Source organism: Pseudoliparis swirei, chromosome 13 (assembly GCF_029220125.1).
Source record: "Pseudoliparis swirei isolate HS2019 ecotype Mariana Trench chromosome 13, NWPU_hadal_v1, whole genome shotgun sequence".
Taxonomy (NCBI): domain Eukaryota; kingdom Metazoa; phylum Chordata; class Actinopteri; order Perciformes; family Liparidae; genus Pseudoliparis; species Pseudoliparis swirei.
The window spans coordinates 8,952,974-8,975,604 of record NC_079400.1 but is presented as its reverse complement, the minus strand read 5'-3'; the positions used below and the strand labels follow the sequence as shown (position 1 = coordinate 8,975,604).

General features: G+C 46.3%; 1 protein-coding gene across 1 annotated transcript; it reads left to right on the top strand.

Annotated features, from left to right (window-relative positions):
* The first annotated feature begins 1,336 nt into the window (after window positions 1-1,336).
* hs3st3b1b (heparan sulfate (glucosamine) 3-O-sulfotransferase 3B1b) lies at window positions 1,337-22,039 on the top strand. The gene is made up of 2 exons (XM_056429186.1): window positions 1,337-2,616; window positions 18,921-22,039. The coding sequence occupies exons 1-2, from the start codon at window positions 2,057-2,059 to the stop codon at window positions 19,537-19,539; spliced, it is 1,179 nt and encodes a 392-aa protein (XP_056285161.1). The 5' UTR covers window positions 1,337-2,056; the 3' UTR covers window positions 19,540-22,039.
* Window positions 22,040-22,631: the final 592 nt, after the last annotated feature.

Below are 22,631 nucleotides of genomic sequence, written 5' to 3'. Positions count from 1 at the left end.
GGTCTTCCTATTGGCCAACGCAGGCGGACACATTTACAGACCAGTCCTCTATTTTAAAAAAGAAGAAACAAGCTTATTTTTTAACTCGTTCGATCCCGTCATCCATTTAATAAGGCAAGTCGTTATTTAGGCGAGAATACCACAACTACAAAATAAAAGCCTTTAATTAATATACGATAACAAAAACGTAAATATATAAGTAGATGTTTCTCTATTTCGTTCGATTTAAAACCTAAACAGCCGCCAGTGGGTCCGTTTCGTAACGCAGCTGCAGCTCCCTTGGTTTGAATTACGTGGATCTGTTTTGACTCATCTCCTGTCGCGGATGAAAAATAGTCGCTTCACGTTTCTCTTCTTCTATCTCCCTACATTAACTGCATATTCTCAATGCTCCCGGATAGCCGATTTATTACATGTTAACTATGTGCAGCTTCGTGTTTGGAACACGACTGAATTATATCCAGGATGAAAACCCTCATGACAAGGGCTTTTGATTCAGTTGGTTCAGTTTTATGAGAACTCTGCAGACTCTCTTCGCTGTGATGAAGGTCATATCTTCTCAAGTAAAAAATACACTGAATATGTTGGAGAAGAAATAAAAGGTCGTAATGAAATAGCCTTGTAGCTATAATGTGCAGCTTATTGAATAGACTTCTCAAGTTTATTATGCGGAATTCATGTCACAAATGAAGCAATACTAAAACAACAAAGCCTTTCGTTTCAATAACAGTAATACTGTCAAAAGGAGTATATATTCGCGGTCGAATATGTGATTACAGCTTTATAATTCAGTCTCAAGTGTTTTAGCCGTGAGTTGTTCAAAGTGGCGTGAAAACCGTCTGGAGACGTAAAGAAAGTTACTATAATGTAAAGAACAGATTCAATTAAGACTCATGTTAAGCAAAGAAAAAATTTTATTGTAAGTAGTTCTAGTTCATAGTTAATCTGTCATAAATGTTATTAAATTATATGTGCACATTCTTAATTATCATTGCAGTTTCCCTCGGCATTAAGTTGCATAACTTATCGTATCATTATTGCTATTATTTTTCCAGGCCTAATTGTTCAGATTAACATTAATTATATAATTAATTGTATCACTAAAACATGACAATGTTGTAACGAGCTGTGAAAGTTCTCTGTTTAAATTGCATGAATATGATCATAAGAGCGTGAACTGACAACACGTGACGTCGCCATTACTTCTTTCAGAAGTCAGACGTATAAAGTCAAATCAGAAGTAAAATCATTTAATAAAGTGTGTTTTAAGATTTAAATGGATAATTATAGGTCTGCTCGTATATTTTCTCTTAACTCTTTCCATTAGTGTCGAAGCTCCGGATGAGATTGATTTGGCAGTTTATTTATTTCATAAATAATAAAAAAGCTTAAACAAAAGAGTTCAAACAAAGTCAGAATCAACCTGCTGAGGGAAGGAAAAAAACATTTAAAAAGTCGTGTGAAAGTCATTGTGAACAATAATTCCGCTCACGGGAGAAACACCCGTTAATTGGCGTCTTTTCCCCCCAATAAGAAAGTTTTCCGAACTCTCCGCAGAGCCCCGCACACACGCTCGGTCTCCACAGCCGAGGCTCCCACCGCCGGCACCGCCCGCGCCTCCCTCTGATTGGCCCGCTCCCATCGGCGGACGGCCCACCTGTCTCATCTGCCGCGCACCCATTGGCTGCCGCCGCCGTCGCTCCGCCGCGCGCCTCTCTATAAAGTCTCCTGCGCCCGCTGCATCTTTTTTGTAATCCAACCTGAGATGAGCCCGGAGCAGCAGCGCGGTGCGCCTGTCGCAGCTCACCGATCCCACACATTGTAGCCAAAAACTATGATTTCAAATTCCTCAATGCCTTTTCACTGCTGGATTTATCCCTATCTCCGATTATATCTAGAGTAGTATTTTGTGTGTTCGTGTGTGTTTTATTTATTCTTTTTTGTTGTTGTAGTTTGAGGCGAGCATGTGCGTAATTTTGCGAGGATTGTCGAGGTGCCACCAGGAGTGAGTGAGGCAATATGCGCCGCTGGGATATGATTTTCAATCGAAAGGCTTATGGAATATAGCCCGGTGTGTCACAGCCTGTATGCCCTCTGGTCCAGCCCCGTGAAGAAGAAACTAATACTGCTCAGCATCATGTTTTTCATCTGGGTCTACATGCTGTACTCCTGCGTGGGCTACTGCTCCGCCATGCCCAGTCTGGTGGTGGACCGTTACCGGGGCAAGGAGACCGGCGCGGCGGTGGGCTGGAGGACAGAGAGCGGCAGGACGGACCTGGTGTCCCGACTGCTGGCCCAACCGCAGCCGTGGGAGGATATTGAGAGCGACTACGAGGAGCCGTCCATCAGGACCGCGGCGTCCCGAGACCTGCTCGATAACGACTGGGACGAGATGCGCGGCGGCGAGCAGCAGAGAGCCGCGGAGCCCAGCGCCATGTCCAGCTTCTCCAACGGCTCCGGGAGCAAGAAGCTGCCGCAGGCGATCATCATCGGGGTGAAGAAAGGAGGGACCCGGGCTCTGCTGGAGTTCCTCCGGGTGCACCCAGACATCAGAGCCGTGGGAGCGGAGCCGCACTTCTTCGACCGCAACTACGAGAACGGACTGGAGTGGTACAGGTACGAGGACTGCGCGGTGTTGGGGGGACTGAGTGGATGAAAAAACACCAAATGAGAAGAGCGGGGGTCATTTCTAGACGATTCAATTGCTCCATAAAAATAATTTTAAAAGATTTAAAAGGGAAATCGGTAGTGCGGTGCTGGAAAACAGTGTTGGTTATAGATCAATCCGCCAATATAAAAATAATAATATGTGCGTTTTATATAAATGTATCGTGTTTCTAAAGATACATATAAAGGTTTTCTTTATTCATCTCCAACAATCACCAAGAAGCGACTCAATACGCTAATTAACTCCAAATTGGTTTGGTAGGACCTCCATAAAAGAATGACAGATTTAAACATTTATATATATTCATTATAATAATAATCATCCAGCAAATTTAGAGTTGATTCCAAAGTTCAGCTATTCAAATTACACTGTGACAACATTGGGTTGTGACTCTGCTTCTTGCCCACCCCAGGCGTATTACTGTTATTAGACCTTATTAATTGCATTAGTTAATTTTACGTTATGATCGCATACTTGTTTTGATCTCGTCTGTTGTTATTGTCATTATTTATTTATGTTAGCATTGATTGGTGTCACATTACGAGGCTGCTCGGAGATCAGTGAGGCTGGCCTGTTTTCTGCGATGCGCAGTGATCTCTGTTGGACACTGCGCAACACTGCAACTCCGCGCTGACGTGTCTCCGGGCTCCTCTGTTGAGCTAGAATGGGAAAGTATACTGTGAAAGTATACTTGCTATTCGTGTTGTTGATTTTTATTTTTATTTTTAGAAATGAAATTTGATTAATTTGGAGATGGATTTGGCGGATAGGAAAGTCGTTACATTATACTCCGCTTTTATCCAAAGGGACTTACATTCAACCATGAGAATACAAACTCAGAGCAACAACAATCAAGAAAGTAACAAGTCTTCAAGAAAGCCAAACTACAAAAATACCATGAGTAATAACATAAGTGCAATTCAAGTGCCACTGAAGTGCAAATCTGTTTTTATTCAAGGTGAACGATGTGTTTTTAGTTTCCTTCCGTCAGCTCTTTCGTGATAAAATCTCACGGATATTGTTTATTATGTTTTACTGCAACGCGTGAGTGACATGAAGTGCGTAACGTGGATGGCACAAATCCAGTGAGAAGAGATCCAGAGAAATCCTTCAAACTTTTTGTAATTTTTTTAGATTTCTGAGAACTAAAGAGAAAAAACTAATCTATGAAAGTGTTTTGTAGTGTCATGTAGAATATTTCACCGACAGTGCTCACAGAGCGGGTTAACCGGGCCGGTCATTCTTATGTCAAACGGTTCACGTTGCGAGGGGAACAAAAAAGGATCTGCAAGACAAAGCGAGGATCCCACTCAGTGAAACCCGCTTAACTTCTCACAGGTCCACACACTAACGTCTCCCTCTGCGTTTACGTCACGCAGTGTTCATGGTACCAGCTACTCGAGCCTTCTCTAATCCACCGGTTTGTTTTTCTGTATCTAATGTAATGCAAATGCGTCAGACTGGACGTTTAAAAAAATTAATTATTATTATTATTATTTACACACAAATAAACAAGCTAAAGTTATGACGCAGGACTATTGGACTCCCCCCTTAAAATATGCTTATTATTTCCTCCACAATATCTAAAAGTCTTTTCCTCCTGTGTTTGCATCTGAAGTTGAAGCTCCTGACAGATTGATACACAAATACATAAATACAAACTTTTAGGTTTCTCGATCTTGACTGAAGGGATTTGCTCTTTTTTTGCCACACGTTAAATATGCAAGACCTTGAAGCCCCCCCCCCACCCCCCATCAATGCAGCATTCAGACTGAAGACACCGTTTCCTGCGCTCCCTTTGATAGAGACAGATGTACTTTTGGGTTTTGAGCGAGGAGGTTATTCAACTCTCAGTCGCGGTATTTCACAACGTCTCTGGTGGAGAGGTGTCTGCTGGTGGAGGCCATGAAATACAATTCCTTTCTGAAGCCGTGACTGGAGGTTTCTCTGTCAGGGGGGAATGGAAGCATATTGTCCTGAGCACAAATAACCCAACATGTTCAGCCTGACGCACTTTTTTAAATTCGGCATCGAAAGCAACACATTTGAGGACACTTGAGATAATGTGTGTGTGTGTGTGTGTGTGTGAGGCGTGCTGCAACAGGATACCGACGGTGGCGTTTACGCCGTGAAGTCAATCGGCGTGTTGGCGTCTCGGTGCTCTCAGGGTTCTACCATCGGGGAGTCCGTCTTGACACGCTTTGACTGCAGTAAAGAAAAGAAGCAAACATTGTTTGATAACTGGTGTAAGCAAAGACAACAACAACAACAAAACAAAACAGTTTGCTGATTCTATTTCATCGAGTGAGGAAGGAAATCCTTCACTGCTGCTGAGCCTCCAAAGTTTCCCATTAGGACCAGATACAAGAGGGGGGGGCACCGGAATGTTTCACACAGAGGCAAAATTGTGTGGCATTGAAATATATTCTGTGGGAATATGATCGGATCATGGTGACGGTCTTTTATGGTGTGTGTGTGTGTGTGTGTGTTGAGCAATCCACCTCTCCTTTATTTGCACAATCTCTCTGCTGTCCACTGGTGTATCTAGTTTTCACCCCCTCCAAGCACACACACACACACACACACACACACACACACACACACACACACAAATGGATGCACATTTTTAGCTGGAATTCCACAGTCAATCCAACGACAGAGGGACCAGAGAAGACAGTGTGTGTGTGGTGTGTGTGTGTGTGTGTGGGAGGGGGGGGGGGGTCAAAATGAATGCAGGTGGCTGTAACGAGTCATATTGTTGATTTCTGATCAACTTTGACAGTTTTTATTTGTGCCAAAGACAAACACACAATTCATACTTTGGACCGAGGGGTCCCTGTATCAGGAGGTACACATTTTCACAGTGAGGTCATGCATGAACTGGCCCCAAGGAACACACACACACACACACACTCACACACAGAAAGAGGGTCGGAGCTCAACAGGCCAGCGTGACTAAGTGTGAACAGTTCGTTGTTTTCTGTTTGCACCTGTTTAGAGGTTTTGGTGAAAGTCGAGTCGACTGGTGGTAACTAATAAGTATATCTTTTTTTAAGTACTTATCTTAAACGTGTACATTAATGTTGATTCCTGAACAGATTGATAATCCATACGCAGATAGATAATAGAGCTGGAGGTCAGCAGTGTTTAACACCGGCCTTAAGCTTCGGCTAAAGTGAGCACAAAAGTCGATTAAAAGACTATTTATTGGATTTATCCTGCGTGTTCTCTGTATTATGTCGCACAGAAGGACTGCTGTGTATAGTGTGGCTCTGTGTAGTGTATTTATTGTCGTGTGTTTGTTGTTGTGTCTACCTGTCATGGGAAAACAGATCCAAATCGGGTTTTTTAGCTAACTTTAGCATTTAGTTAACAATAAAATGAGTAAATAAAGAAAACAATTTGTGTGGACACACTTTTAATTAAGATATACAATCTACAAAAAAACAGAAGAAATGCAAGATATATTTATTTGTATTTATTCAATGGGAAGTTGCACAATCACCTTTTAGTTATCAGTGTCATGTCATATGTCAGACTTATTACATATGTGTGTGTGTGTACACTAAAGGGTCCCGCCCCTTTTTCATAAACATCGACACAGACCGTAAAGAACTGTAGTTCTCTCAAAGGAGAGGTTCTGTTCTTGTATTATTTACTCTTGACTCTTGTTGACGGCGCTGTCACTCTGTGATGCACGTCGCTCTCTTCATATTCCATTTAGCCCTATTGGATCTGAAGGGGCTTTGATATATAATTACTGTGCTGTGGTTTTGCTGTCGTGTCGCGGGCTCCGGTCTTAGCTCGCTGTCGGGGCCCCGGCACTGTTGACGCTGTGGCTCCTCCCACACCGAGTGGCTTTAGAATTGAGCAGAGATAGCGTCTCGTCACACGGCCACATGGGTGGTACGAGGATTGTGGCGAAGCTTCTGCACGCTCGTGTTTCTGGAATGTATCGGAAAAAGTGTCTTTTAAAAAAATATATTTTTAAAAGCTTAAATGTTTGCGAGTTTCTCGGTCATAAGAATGCAGTAAATATCTTTTCGAGCACGCGCAATATTCATTCCCCGTGTGATGTGGTTTGAGATCAAAGGTCAGGCCAACAGTCGAGGGACCGGCGGGATAGAAAGCGGGCGCCGTCCCCGAGCAGGATGTCTCTCGCTGGCCAACCTTTGAATCTCGTCAGTGATAAAACGCTGTGGAGGTAAACAGACCGACAAGGCCGCCTCAGTAAAAAGCTACTTATGGTGCCTCGCTGGAAAAAAACACACCAAAAGAACAAGTGGGGCATTGTTGAAAAGGAGGCTCCCTTAAAAAAAAAAAAGAAAAAAACTCATGTTCCGCTATCAGTCTTGCGGATACTTGCGGATGTCGGCGCTGTTTGAAAGCTGCTATCTAAAGGCCCCTCAACCCCCCCCCCCCCCCCTATTGGTGGTTGTCGCGCCGGAGTCAGGCTGCTGCTCCTGGCCATGTCGAGGCCAGTTCTGGATGGGTGCTCGCCCCTTTTATCTGCTCACCACAGGGGTGCTCCTATTTCCATGTAGGTGACCCGTCCGCCCTCTGTTGCCAGTGACCTCGCCCCGCTTCCTTCCTTCCTTCCTCTCAATGGACCCAAAGAGGCCACCTGGTTCTTTGGAGCCCCAGTGGAGGGCATCAAATCGTCAGCGCTCACACAAGCGCTGATGTTTGCACACACAGGGATGTTATGGTGAAAGCCGATACGTCTAAAGTGTTTTGACGAGCTCAGCTGCGGCGCGGCGAGTAATAGTCCGCTGACAAAAGGAATGGGGAGCGCTCGGACGTCAGCGTGGCCTCGCTCTCCTCGGGGACGGCCCGTATTGATCGGTCGGGCCTGATTGGAGATAATGCGCGGAGATGGGTTAAAGGCCTTTGACTGGGGTCAGACCCGCGTCTGCTTGCCGACAGGGTCTGTGTGTTGACCATCTGCGGAGCGGCCGAGACGCTGCTGGAACCCACGAAGCCCCGCTGGGGATTTGATCGGCCGCAGAAAACAAAAACCGCGACGGCTCGGTTCTTAAAGAGTCACGTCAACGAGGTCGTTTGGTTTTTAAAACTCTGCGTTTTGAGAGGATCGGTGAGACGCTGGGAGGCTCTGACACGGTTACAGTTCGAGAGGGAAGACAAAGATGGACTCTCGGATGATGTGATTGTTTGGCGCTCCGACTGTTTTCTGATTCCCGGAACTCCGCGGCTCCTCGGGGACGCAGCGGCCGGCCGGCCAACCGTGCAGCTGACAGCAGGTTCACATCCTCTCGCCTCAAATCCTCCGGCCGAGGCGGCCAATATAAAAATTTTTTTTTTTAAAAAACCAAGCAGTTTCAAACTGTGCCTCTGTGTTGGCTAAACTTCCACCGTGTGTTCCCAGAGGAGAAGATTATTTGTTAAAAAGCAGCCCCCCCCCCCCCCCCACACATGTCATGCTCGGTTCGCGCGACCTTGGCCAGGGCTCGCTGACCACGAGTGGCCGTCTCTTCAGAGAGGCTTTTGGTCAGCGCGGAGAGACGGAGGCCTCTCCCCCCCCCCCACCACCACCAGCCCGAGAAGAGAGAGTGAAATGGAGAAAAAGGGGTCCGCTTTCATCCCCGAAATTACAAGCGGTTAATTGTGAAAGGGGAGACCTGTGGAGAGGGGCGTGGCAGCGCTGCCCTGTGGCAGCCCGCCTCCCCCACACAAGACAATATGGCCGCCACAGAGGAGGATAAAAGGCACAGAGCCTCTGAGGAAACTTGCATGTCAAACATTCACACACTCCTGAATTCACACGCTCGGCGAAAAACACAAGACCCACTCTCACAAAAGAGAAGAAGAAGAAGAAGAGGAAGACTGCGTGCGGGAAGCCTCCTGTGACAGCTGCCACAGAGGGGCTTTGCAATATCTAAGCAGACGACAAGAAAACAACATATGAAGTCGTATTGGAGGAAGACAAGGAAGCGCACAAGCCTCCCTCGGCTGCATTCGGCCCGTTTTAACGAGCTGATCATGTGGATGTTGTTGCCCAAGTCCGAACACAAGCAGCCGTCCTCCCTCCGGAGTTAATGGTCATTTATTGCTTCTAAATAAACCCTCTTTAGCACGTTAAGAAAAGTTCCCCCGGAGGCTCGGAGAAACCCTCTTAATAGTTTTTTTTGTATTTTTTTTTTTTTTAAATAATCATCCGCTGTCAAAGGTTAAGTTAGTCCGGGAACTCCTCACCGCTTTCCCGAAGAAATGGAAAAAGTAGTGTAGGAGGTGGAGGAGGAAGAGGAGAACGTGATGACAGTAAACCTGTAAAGCTTCACTCGTCCCAGGTGTTAAGTCCCAGAGGTAGCCATTAGAGTGAGCCTGCCTCTGGGAAGAGAGGACACACAGAGAGAGAGAGAGAGAGAGAGGAAGCCAAGGTCTCCCGAGGTTTCCATTAGCCCGCCAGTAAAAGAGCAGCGCCTCATTAGAAGCCCCGAGTTGTCTCCCTGCACCGCGGCTGCTCGACACCAGTCACTTTCTCCCCATTGAGACGAACTCCCAGAGCTGTAAGAACACTTCGGCTCCAACTCCAAGACAACCTGGACAAACTCAACCCGATTCCAATTATTTCCCACCGCGACGAGACGTTTTTCTCTCCCCGGTTGTTTAACTGATCAGAATCTTGAAAAAACGCGCTCTGTATCTGTTGGACAAAAAAACAGTTTGCGACATGAAATGTGTGGCAAAAGGTTAAGTTGTGTGTCCGGGAAAACGCGGGGTGTCCGCGTGGATTATTTCCCCTCCTTTAGAACCTCTGTGGCTCTCTTAACCCGGGGGATGAGGCCTCGCTGAGCACACTGTGTGTGTGTGTGTGTGTGTGTGTGTGTGTGTGTGTGTGTGTGTGTGTGTGTGTGTGTGTGTGTGTGTGTGTGTGTGTGTGTGTGTGTGTGTGTGTGTGTGTGTGTGTGTGTGTGTGTGTGTGTGTGTGTGTGTGTGTGTGTGCTTACCCAGATGGAACGAAATCTGGCACATATCGCCTTTTGATTTTGAGCTCTGCATATTTGAATTAAATAAATAAAAAATGTAATCCTGAGAATTTTTAAATTGAGAAATTTAGGGCACTTTTCCGAAAAACTTGGCTAAAGTGAATATGAAGGGGAAAAGAAGAAAACACTTTTTTCTCGCTGTTGGAAACAAACGCTGCCTCACCGAGGGGTGAACACATGAGTCACCGGAGGACGATGAAACACTGAAACTAGCACCGATGTCTGCTTTTTGCCGCACCTCGTGGCAGAAAGGGTTAAAAAAACAGTCTTGGCGTTCTCGGCGGTGATTATCTCGTCTTCGCGGGGCTCGGATATATTACAGGAGACAACATCTATAGGCTCAAATCCAAAGAAAGCCGTCGGGTAGCCTGAGGAGCTCCTTCCCTCTCTGAGAGGAGCAGGTTAATTGTCGCCACTGGGTGCTATCGCTGCTCATCACACGTTTGGCTCGGCAGGAATTTGTAAACCATTAACCTGCGACGGCGGCTGCGGTGTGAGGGAGCGAAAGAACAGCAGCAATAATAATAAGCGTCCAAACACGCAGGGAGCTGAACTGAGTGACATGCAGCAGAGAGGAAATCCCCTCTCTCTCGCTCTCTCTCTCTCTCTCACACACACACTTTGTAGTTCACCTGTCTTCAAAAAGGTCTGCAGGCAGTTACGGATGACAGGCAATTCAAACCGGATGCAAAGCAGCTCTCTCTCTCTCTCTGTGTGTGTGTGTGTGTGTGTGTGTGTGTGTGTGCATCGAGGGAGGAGTGGGGGTGGCGGCATGTAGCCTATGTTCTACTCGAGTCTGTTTCATCTTTTATTCATCTTTACTGTAGCTAGATCAAGGAGTCCTGTGCCTCTTGGTGCATGTCAAGTGTCAGTCAGAATGGCTGATTCTGCCTGCACACACACACACACACACACACACACGCACACAACTCAACACTCCACTTGCAGCCCTCCATTGTTGCTTCTCCCTGTTGTTATAGTTGTTTTTTATATTTATTTTTCCTCCTGTCACGGTTCATCGGTGTATTCGCCGTGCGAGCTATCAGCCCGTCGCGCCCCGACCCTGATGGAGGGCTGCAGTGTGTGTGTGTGTGTGTGTCCGGCTCCGGGCTAACACCTTCGGCAAACACACCAGAGCAAACACACCGATTACTGAGGATTACAAGCGCTAAACTAATTCCGGGTCACGTCGGCGAGCGGTGCGAGGGGGGGGGGGGTCTTCCGCGGACCCGGAGGGCCCGTGCGGCGACTCGCCTGCGAGACGTCGTGTTGAGCGCCGCCGCCGCCAACGAAGGGATCTTTCACCTCTCTGAAGACTGAAAAAACAGCTTTTTTTTGGGAGGTGGAAGGGGGGGGGGGGGCAACATCTGTTGAAAGCTTGAAGACGGCACGCTGTTGCACATTCACGAGAGGAATCGGAGGGAGGAGGCATTTCCTTTCACCGGCTCGTCTCGTTTTATTTCTACCACATGGCGGTGGACTCCTTTGCCTCGCCGCGGGGTTATTAACACTCGGTTATTCCTCGCAGCCGTCCACGGCCACAGGCCCGTGTGGGTTTCCCGGGGCCCTAACGACTCCCCTCCGTGGCGGTGTTGTTTTCCGAGCGTGCCAAATAGCAACAAATACACTCCAAGACAGATTTTTGTTTCCAAGCGGGGGGAAAGATAATCACTCGGCGAAGTGAATAATGTGAGCCTGTCATGCCTCCGCGACGCTGCCCATCAAAAGGAGACCACACGAGAGCCCGATGCCTTTTAGGACGTCACATGACTGGGGTATCTGGAGCTGTGGCTGGGGGGTAATGTGCTGTTGGGGTGTCTGACTCCATGTAGTCCATGACATTATGTGTGGTGGTTTGTTCGCTATTTATTTATTCTACTTCACTCGTGTCTGATGTTGACTCCAAAACCGGTCTGGATGGTCTGTGACCGCACGGCCCGACTCCCCCTTCTCTCCCTCGTTTACTCACACAGTCTGTCATTCACTCTCGCTCTCCCACACACACACACACACACACACACACTGTAAGAGACATTCCGATTAAGCTCTCCTCCGGCGAAGCATAACTCTCCGATTCCAGAGAGAAATGATGGATGGACGGGTCTGCGTCGGTCGGGTTAACTGCCGTGTTTACTCGGAGGGTCAGTGGATTCCCAGGCCGCTCTGGCTCCTTGATGGAGTTGAGGGGTCTGGGAGCCGCATTTATCAACCCGATCCGGACGCCGGAGCGGAGTTTGGGTGTCAAAGTGTCACGGAGCTAGAAACAGGAGGAAGGCTTCGGACCAGTCTGTTCTGGGAAAGATTAAAATGGTAGCCGCTGCATGGCGCTTTGACCTTCGATCCCGTTGTCCCGGACTCCCTTCTTTCTCTCGTTTGGAGAAATGTTCTAATCTTTAACTCCGCCGTGTGAATGTTACATCCGTATTCAGCTTGCGTTATGGCTGTCGGGCTTTGCTTTTGATTTATTTATTCATCTTTTTGGAATCGGATACTCTACTTCAAGGAGGTCCCTCTTCCCACATTGTGTGAAGCATCAGTGGGATGAAAGTATCGAGTCACATGACCAATTTGATGACTTTACACTGGACCTGACCAAAATAAAAATAAACTTGGACTTTAACTCCGGTGACGCGTGACTGAAGACTTTTGACTTTAAAATGCTGTGCCACAAATCAATTCTAATTTCTTATTACTTCAGTTAATTATTTAAAAATATATCTATCTCTATATATGTATATGTATATATATACATATACATACATATATAATTATAATTTTGTATAGCAGTAATACATTTTTTCAAACCAAATTATTTGTGTAATTTGCTCACCTACCTCCAACGGTATCTTAATAAAATATAACAACGGCACCACAAGAAGGAATAGTCGACTTTCAGAGGACGCTGGCCCCAGATATCTGGAGGAGACATCCATCTCACTCCTTTAAACCTGCACCATTCCAGGTCTGAGTGCGTGTGTGTGTGTGTGATACCAGGCCCGTCCTGCATTATTAATCCTTTTAGCAGGCGGATGAGTCGGAGGGGCTTCCACTCAGCCACCTTCCCGAGTTTGGCACCATTATCCGGTGAAGCCTGTTCATCTGACAGATGACTGCGATCAGGAAGACGAGGGCGCAGCATCCCCTCCGGCTTCATCGTGCGGGTATCGGGTTACAAGCAGGTGTGGGGAGACGCACGTGGAAGGACGAGTGGCCTACGAGACCTAAGGGACGTGGATCCTCGCGGACCCTCTTCAGCGTGCGCTCCTGCGACGTCTCAGCGAGACGAGCAGAGATCTCTGGCTCTGCTCAGCCGGGAAATGAACTGTCGAAAAGCTCTAAGTGGCCACCGCGCTAACACCTGGACTCCGAGCTCCGAGGGGCTTGAAAAAGAGAGCCGACGAAGCCACTGCAGCCGGCAGCTCTTCTCCCGCTCTCTGCATCGCGGCCGTAAACCATCTTCTCTATTCTTTTTAATTTGCAGCCAAAGCCACGCTCTGTGGTTAGATATAATGCCAGACTGCAGGCACAGTGGAGTGTATTTCATGATGCCTGGCTTCTGTATGTGCTTAAATGCTACTTTGAGAATATTCAGTGAGCCAGCCTCCCTTTGTAGTGCCCATAGCGTGTGTGTGTGTGTGTGTTCTTGCGTTGGCTGGTGCGTTACATAAACATCTTGATCTCCTCAGTTCCATTTCATCGCATGTCGGCTTCTCCTGCTGCGAGCCGAGAGCTTCAAACGGGAACCAACACTGCTTTTTTATTTACCGGTGACTCATCTGTGAATTCATGCAAGCATATCTGCATGTGTCATCTATCATCCTGTCCAACGTGTTTGATCATTTTCCTCTTTCCACGCCTTCCTCATCTTCAGAAAGTTTTTTTTGTTTTGAATTTGCGCTCAAAGTGCCGTTTTTCTTCTTCTTCTATTCTCTCCGGTGCCGAAAGGATCAAATATATAACACGTTTTCGACTGTGGCCGATCAAGTGCTGCTCGAGATCGTTATCGTCCAAACGAGGAATAAAGATGTGTCTTTGTGTTTCCTTGCCCGTACGTCCACAGCGGCATGTGAAGGGCTCGGGTAAGAGGCCCTCGGTGAAGAAAGGGAGCCTTTCAGTACCTCTTCCCTCATTTCCTCGCTCTCCGTCTTCCCGCTTGCGAAGTGTCACTTTGCTATCGGACCTCGGGGCCGGATTGTCAGGGTGAAGAGTGGAGACTGTGTTTTAAAGGAAAGGAAACTCTGGATTTGAAGTGGACTGAAGTCCGCCTGATTGCCCGAAAGCGGCTGATTTGTTTGGTTATTTGAGTTAATTCAGCCGCGACTTGGATCACGCTGTTGTTTTTGGTGGCGTCACCTCCCACGAGAGGCTTTCCGGGGTCTTCAAGCCCTAGAAACAAGACATCGTCAACTGGACATGCCCATAAGAGGAGAGCCACGCCCTCCCCTCGCTGGTGGATACAAAGTGACCTCTGATTTGTCTGTATTCAAATATACAAACTCTAATTTGAGATGCAAATGCTGTGAACTCTCCAGACACGTGAGACGAGTGAAAAAAACATTTGTATCGAACAGAAAATCGACGGGCACGCGCCAAACGGCTTTTATCCTCTTCCTTTTTCTCTTCTCGTGAGCAAAGCGGTCATTTAGTCAGGGATGCTGCGAGAGCTCAGCGGCAGCCCGTTATCATCGGATCAAACATGACAGGAGGGCGGCAGAAGCACCAGACAGAAATAACCCTCCTCCATGCCTGCCGTTTATCTCCGGCGGGATGAGGGCTCTTTAAAAACAAAGGCCAAAGGGCCACTCGGCCGGCCCCCGTTTGATGCCGTCATGTGACAAGGGCTTCTGCTTTGTGTCTTATCGCGGTTTTTGGCATGTCTTTCAACTTTGAAATATTCACAATGGGCGACGGTGCAGAGGGGTGAGAGGACGAAAAAGAAGAGGCGACAGATATATTTTTATATTTATATATATAAATATTTATATAAATATATATTCAGTATATATATATAAATCTATCTATATATATACTTATATTGATTTATATATATACATATATATGAATCTATATATACAGGACTGTCTCAGAAAATTAGAATATTGTGATGAAGTTCTTTATTTTCTGTAATGCAATTAAAAAAACAAAAATGTCATGCATTCTGGATTCATTACAAATCAACTGAAATATTGCAAGCCTTTTATTCTTTTAATATTGCTGATTATGGCAAGAAAACTCAAATATCCTATCTCTAAATATTAGAATATCATGAAAAAGTATACTAGTAGGGTATTAAACAAATCACTTGAATTGTCTAATTAACTCGAAACCCCTGCAAGGGTTCCCCGAGCCTTGACATACACTCATCTGTTATAAATCTTTTTTACTTGGTCTGAGGAAATATTAAAATTTTATGAGATAGGATTTTAGAGTTTTCTTAAGCTGTAAGCCATAATCAGCAATATTAAAAGAATAAAAGGCTTGCAATATTTCAGTTGATTTGTAATGAATCCAGAATGCATGACATTTTTGTTTTTTTAATTGCATTACAGAAAATAAAGAACTTTATCACAATATTCTAATTTTCTGAGACAGTCCTGTATATATACACTGTATATTATATAAATATCTCTAATATATATATATATATATAAATCTGTAAAAAGAAAAAAAAATTGGAGGCACAATCGAGACAAGGGAAACATTTTTCGTCCTTTACAGCTTGTACCTTGTTGTATCGGAGGCATCAAAGGGGGACAGGCCGATCTTTTGCGAGGCAATTTTGGCACACGCTCCACTTAAGAGCCCTCCAAAAGGCTTCTCTCACTCGAGGTTGAGAAGGACTCCACTCAGCCCCTTGATAAGCACCCCCCCCCCCCATTCCACCTCCCTCCTCCTCCTCCCCTGTCCGCCCCCTCTCCGCCCTGCCCCCATCCCCACCCCGCTGCCCTGACCGCTGCCCCGCTCACCCCTCCGCTCGGGGACAATGGCTCACTTTCAAAGAGAGCAGGAAAAGAGAGGAGCCCGGTGTCACAGAATTGCCTGTTTGCTGACGGAATCTTTAAAAGCAGCACCTCATAAATCAAAAAGGAGCATAATAGGCATTGTTTCTCCAAGAGCTACTTGTCCCACTAAAAATACCCTCCTCGCTTCTCTTTTCTTTCAGCCTGCCTTTTTTTTCTGAAGGGAGTGGGTTAAGTCAGAGGTGTAGATTTTTGTATTCTGAAGTGGAGGGGGGGAGGGGGGTCTTTTTTTTGCCGCTTTTTAAGGGTTTCTTCGCCACTTTCTTCCTCCCTCGCTGTCCAACCGTCGCCTTGTGTTATGCTCCTCCAACCCCCAACACTTAATTTTGGTAAAAAACAAAATCCCGGAGCTTTGGATCAGCATAATCTATCACTATGCACGTTGTGACTCAGGCCTCCTCCCTGTCCCCACGCCGTATTGTCATGTTGAAATCGGATTAGATGGGAAGCCATTTGCCTCCTCTGTGTCGGCTCTGGACCCTTTTTTTGTTGCGCGGGGAATGACAAAAAGCTCGTAGGCAGTGTCGCCATTGTGCGTGCGGAGAGAATGACGGAAAGGCGCGCAGTTTAAGTCGAGCGTGTTTGGTTTGCATTCCTCGCAGAACATTCAGGTCGTGGCAGATAATTCAGTGTGTGTGCTCATAAAGTGTGTTTGCGGATACCATCCAGGAAGATGGTGTGTGTGTGTGTGTGTTAGATTTCAAAAAGGCTATTAATGAGTCTGTGTGAAAGATGCCAAATGAAATGGATAAATCAAAGTGCAATATTGTGAATCCCCCCCCCCCCCCTGCCTTTGACCCAATGGTGTTATCTCTGCATGTCATCACACAATTTGTCGAACGCACACAAGACACTTGACTGTATTTAGTAATAAAACTAAAAAAGCCGCTCTGAGGTTAGATTCCCGGCTTGTTTATTTACGATCTCATTCTGGCATTGACTGAGCCTTTGGGACCCCCCCCCCCCATCCACTCCATCCTCCCCTCTGATGTGTCAGCAATCAAGAAGATATTATCATAATTAGATCACTGGAACTGCATTAGAATTACACAAATCTGCCAACAGCATTTCCCTGAGCGCTTTTGTAAGGGTTGCCTGACGTCGCCCTGTGCACCTCCTCCCTCACCGCTCCCTCTTTCTTGCACGCAAATATGTGCATCGACGGAGAGCCGATGTTCCATGAATCAGCCATGAAGCCGGATGGACGCGAACTACATTCCCGGCTTTTAGAGAGTATTTTCTGCCGAGCGGCCGAAGCTCTGGGGAAGAATCGACAGACTCCCGAGTGTGCAGGATAGATAGATGATAGATAGATAGATAGATAGATATATACTTTATTAATCCCCAAGGGGAAATTTGTCGAGTCAGTAGCAGCAACACACAAGAATAAAAAAACAAAACACAAAATATAAGAATGATCTGGCAAGAGGTGAACTGTTGTAGAGCCTCATAGCCGCGGGCAGAATGTTCTCCTGTCTTCTCCTGTGGCAGCGCAGCGGAGGAGTGAGGAGGAGAAAGTACTCCTCTGTCCTCCTAGGAGGTGTGTGAGAGGGTGGTCGGGTTGTCCAATATGGACACCAGTTTCTTCAAACCACCTGTTCCAGGTGCTCCAGCTGGCAGCCGATGATGGAGCCAGCCTTCCTAACCAGTTTGTTAAGACGGCTGGTGTCACCCCCAGCAGACAATGGCAAAGTGCAGCACACTGGCGACAACCGACTGGTAGAATAACTCCAGCATCTTGCTGCACACTTGAAGGGATCAGCTTTCAGGAAAAAGAGACGACTCATCCCCTTCTTGTACACAGCGTTGATGTTGGCCTTCCAGTTCAGCTCTGCGGCTGATGGAGACGCCCAGGTACTTGTACTCCTCCACCATGTCCACGTCCACTCCCAGGACACTCAGAGGTGTAGGAGCTGTCGCCTTCCTCCTGAAGTCCACCACCATATATTCATAGGATGTGTCCGACGTTGTAGTTTCGACATCTTCTACCTTTTGTCTGCGCTCTGTGGGATTACAACGGGCTCCACCACACTAGCAGACAATGGCGTAGCAGGGCCTTCACTCCAACAACAGGTTAACAGGACTCTTATCTGAGAGAGCGTGCTCACCCTGATAAGAGTCCTGGGTCATCTCGTCCTTCATTTTTTCTTTTCTTTGTTTTCCGTATTTCTTTTGGGTCTTCCATGCAAACCCCTCCCTTACAGCCAGCGACAGAAACACATTTGATCCGGCGTACGCATCACACGTGCATTTTCTTCCTGGTGCCGGGGGGGGGCAAAAGTTGGAAAGGCAATCCACGTCCTGATGCCAGTCAAACCGCTCTTATCGCCTCCGCCATAATTGAGACGCTGCGGTCGGCCACCGATTGTGAAACCTAATGCTGAGCGAGCCGAGCCACTCGCGCTCCCCTCCAAACCAGTGGCTCTCGAGTGCCACTTGATTATATGTCTGCATGTAACATATCTGTGTGAAGCCCTTCAGCAAGCCCCCCCACCCAAAACCAAACCCACTCCGGTGACGGAATCCCTTTTTGAAAGAACCTCATCGTTTGAATATAAAAATATATATATATATATATATTTGCGAGTCGGATGGGGGCGGGGCACCGTGGCGTGGATATGCCTGAGTCAGCAAGGCAGATTGAGAGTGTTTTTCTTTTTATGCTCCAATGGTGGGGAGGGGGAATTTGGACCACTTTGGAACATTACATCCAGCAGTGAGGTTGAGGAAAGACGAGCTCAGGGAAGATGCATCCCATAATGGAATTAACGCGCTAATTTATAGAGGAAGAAAAAAAGATTGCATTGAAAGGCTAATTATAGTGAAATAAATAAAATGGCAGGTTTGAATGCGAAAAGGAAGAGAGATAATTGAGGAGTCTGAGCAGAGGTGGGAAAACCCAGCTCCTAATCCCTAATATGGATAAATTCACGGCCGCTCATGTTTGGGAATTCCTGTAAAAGTTTCCCCGTCTTTGATTCTGTCGTAAACAAGAGTTCTCTGTTTTCTGTCAGAAGTGAGATATTTTATGAGTGAGTGAACATGTTGATGTTGGACAGCTTCAAGCACTAATACTGTATCTTTTCAAGCCCTATAATAAGGCTCAGTGAGTCATTGATTACAGAGCACATTACACCCCGTCAACTTGATTCCATCATGCAAGACGTTGTTCTGACCTTACCCCTTTTCCTAACCTTCCTTTTTCCTGTCTTTTTCTCCTCTCAGGGAGCTGATGCCCAAGACTCTGGAGGGCCAGATCACCATGGAGAAAACCCCCAGCTACTTTGTGACCAGAGAGGCTCCGGCCAGGATCGCCGCCATGTCCCGGGACACCAAGCTGATCGTGGTCGTGAGGGACCCCGTCACCAGGGCCATCTCGGACTACACGCAGACGCTGTCCAAGAAGCCCGACATTCCCTCTTTCGAGAGCCTCACCTTCAAAAACAGGACTACGGGGCTCATCGACACCTCGTGGAGCGCCATCCAGATCGGCATCTACGCCAAGCACCTGGACAACTGGCTGCAGTACTTCCCCATGGAGAAGATCCTGTTCGTGAGCGGCGAGCGGCTGATCAGCGACCCGGCCGGAGAGCTGGGCCGCGTGCAGGACTTCCTGGGGCTCAAGAGGATCATCACAGACAAACACTTTTACTTCAACCAGACCAAGGGTTTCCCGTGCCTCAAGAAGGCCGAGGGCAGCAGCAAGCCCCACTGCCTGGGCAAAACCAAAGGTCGGACCCACCCCAACATTGACCCCGAGGTGGTGCAGAGGCTACGGGACTTCTACCGGCCCTTCAACATGAAGTTCTACCAGATGACGGGGCATAACTTTGGTTGGGATTGATGTGAAAATCATGAAAGACAATTTCTTTTGTCAATTTGTCGACAAGTTATTATTTTTCCTTCTGTAATTCAATGGCAAGACGCTGAGATATTGCTATATATATGTAAAATGTACAGAAATCTATTTTATAATAATTTATTTTTATTTCTAAGCAATTAATTCACTAAGCTGCCTAACCATATTTGTACATAACATCTGGCCCACATGTTGTTTTTAACATTAGTCATTCTAATCTTGAATTCTCTCGCCTCCCTCGTGGTCCCGTAAACGCAACGTTTTCATCGGTGCTTCGTAATGCGGATAATCAGCGATGACTGAAGTAGAAATTAGGGGTGGAATATGTGAAAGCACCATATCACGGGTACAGAGTGCTCACAGAGAACGCCGATCACCGTGCATCCTCATTTAGACACGCGTCATAGCGCCGCCCCTTTTCAAACCCCCTCATTGCGAGTGTGATTCTTCTTCAACAGACCTTCCAGTTACGCTTTCCGCAATCCAATTTTCCTGCACTGGCATCGGCCTTAGATGCATATCTCATCTCCCTTTCCACTCAATAACAGTTAGATCAATAGGCCTAATTGATCCTCATTGTGTCACTCATGCTTAAAGTATACAGCTGCCCTTTCATTCTCAGTGCTCCTGCTGCCGCTTCTAATGAATGACCCATCCATCAAACGGTGAATCCGATCCCGGACCACATAAGGGCCCATGTTAACATTATGCTAATCGGGTAAAGGTAACTGGCAGATCGATCCGGCCCGCGCGCTCTAACTCCCCCCCATTAGACGTCGTGTTGGCTGGGAGCCAGGCTCTCGCCCTATCCGCTCGGCTCAAAGGTCACACAAAGTCTCAATCAAATTTCCTTGAGAGGCATTTGATTTGTAGAGCCGAGCCGGAGCGCCGAGGGTCATGGGAAGGGTGCGTGCCTTGTGTTGAGAGAACAAAAAAAGAAAGAAAAAAAATCTTTGCGTGAGGCATCGGCGGCTTATCTGTCAAGGAATGGAGCGTAAAGATGACAACAACTTGGCTTCGCCTCGCTGAAACCGCGCTTCTTCAAACAGAAGTCCACCAGGCCCCGTCTCAGATCCCAGACTAAAGAGATCAAAGGAAGAGGAAAGGTTTTTGTGAAGAATTGCCTCGGGCGGGGTGGGGGTGGGGGGTTCAGTGTCTAACCTCTCTAGTGTTGTAAGAAATACTCATGTGCCATCGTCCATGGCCTATATACTTTATGCCTTCTTCACTCACCCTCACACCTCTCACAATCTCAACTTGTTGCCAAAAACCCCACCCCCCGCCCCCCCAACCTTCGGGTTGATTTCACGTTTCTCACAGCTTGAGTTGCTATGGCTGCCCCCCACCCCCCCCACCAAACACCCCGCATCGCCTCTTTGTTTTTGTCTTTCTACTTGAATTCTTGATATGCAAGACGGAGAAAACACGTAGTTATCATTCTTTCGTGTGCTGCCCCGACTCTTTGCAGCGAGTGGCGCAGGGAGGTGGCCGCGCTACACCACGCCGTGCTATGGTACGCTGTGCTATGCATGCTCAATATGGTGGTCATTATGAAAATGCACTGATCATTAGAAGGGATTATTCGCATCCAGAGGAGGGCTCCATGTGTTGAAGCAGGGCCCAGACTGAATGTACACCGCCTGTCCTCACACTAAAAGACCCTCAAGTCAAAGTCAAAGGTCAGATTGTTCAGCTCAGCTTTTAGTTCAAAAGATATATTTGATTGTCTCGCTTTCTTTTGCCGTGCCTCTTTAACTATTCAGTACAACACAGTTTAGCCTGCTCCTGTCATCAAGACGGATTGAACCCAATTCAGCTATTTCTCTTATTTTCCAGTTGAAACCAGCTGCCTGGTTCAGCCTCAACCCCCAATGTTTGGTAGCGGGGGAGATGGAGGCTCGCTGTCGTGCCATCCTTTACTTTCACTCCGCCCGAGCCACTCCGAGTGAGAAATCTTGTAGAGAAAGCCTTCATCCCCCCTTCTCTTCTTCGTGCAATGTTTGATTATTAAAAGGAAAAAAAGCATTCATAATGACCTCTCTTAGCGAGCTGTCACACTCTGGAGGGAACTTCTGACATTTCCCTGTAATTGATGGAGAACTGCATTTGAATTCTGGTCAAGTTCATGTAATTGAGGGGATTATATGGAGAAAAAAAAGAAAAAAAACCTACTTGCACTCATGGGTTCACCCCGTGTTGCTGCATCGGTTATGGTTGAGTTTTATTCAACCAGTTTTGAGATCAAAAAATGTTACAAATGTTTGTCTTACCCACATATAATATGTATTTAGACTCGCAGATCTGTATGTACAAAAATGAAACGACGTGTAAATCAAGTATGTTGTGGTATGTACATCAAAGGAATTAATTTTACACAATGCAAAAGCAAAATGGAACAGATGTTTCTAGATGATTAAATACTGAACATTCAAAATATTTCTTTGTATGAAGAAATAAATAAAAAAGTATATATTTTACCAAATCCTCTTGTGTCTGACTTTTATTTCCTTGATTCTTTTCTGAAGTCTTCTTATTTTTGTGGAACATCACACCCTTAAATGTGACCATATACAAATAAATAAATAAATACTAGCTTTAAAGGTCGTCATTGCTTAAGGTATGAAAATCTACAACTCAAGTGTGTCCATTGTCTTTCTTGCATCTACTGTTGACCAACACTTTGACAACAAACAGCAACATTCATTTCCAGAGAGAAGTCTGAGTTTCATTACTTTACATTTTAAATGAAAGAAATAACCCATATTTAAACCGTTAAATGTATGTCTATGGATCATTTAGAGTAATCACTGACACAGATGTGTATGTCAGGAAAGTAAATATGTGAGTAAAGTTTATTTATATTGCACTTATCACAGACAAAGTGTCACAAAGTGCAGTACAGTAGTCAATTTAAACTATTTGGCAAAAACAGGGGCCAAAACTTTTCAACAGTTAAAAGAGCAAAGTACAATACACAATACAAGATGTTGCAATACAATAAATAAACAGAGAGGATAAAAAGAAGTTTGTGTAAAAAAGTGTTTGTGTGTATGTATAGATATAGGATTGAATTTTGA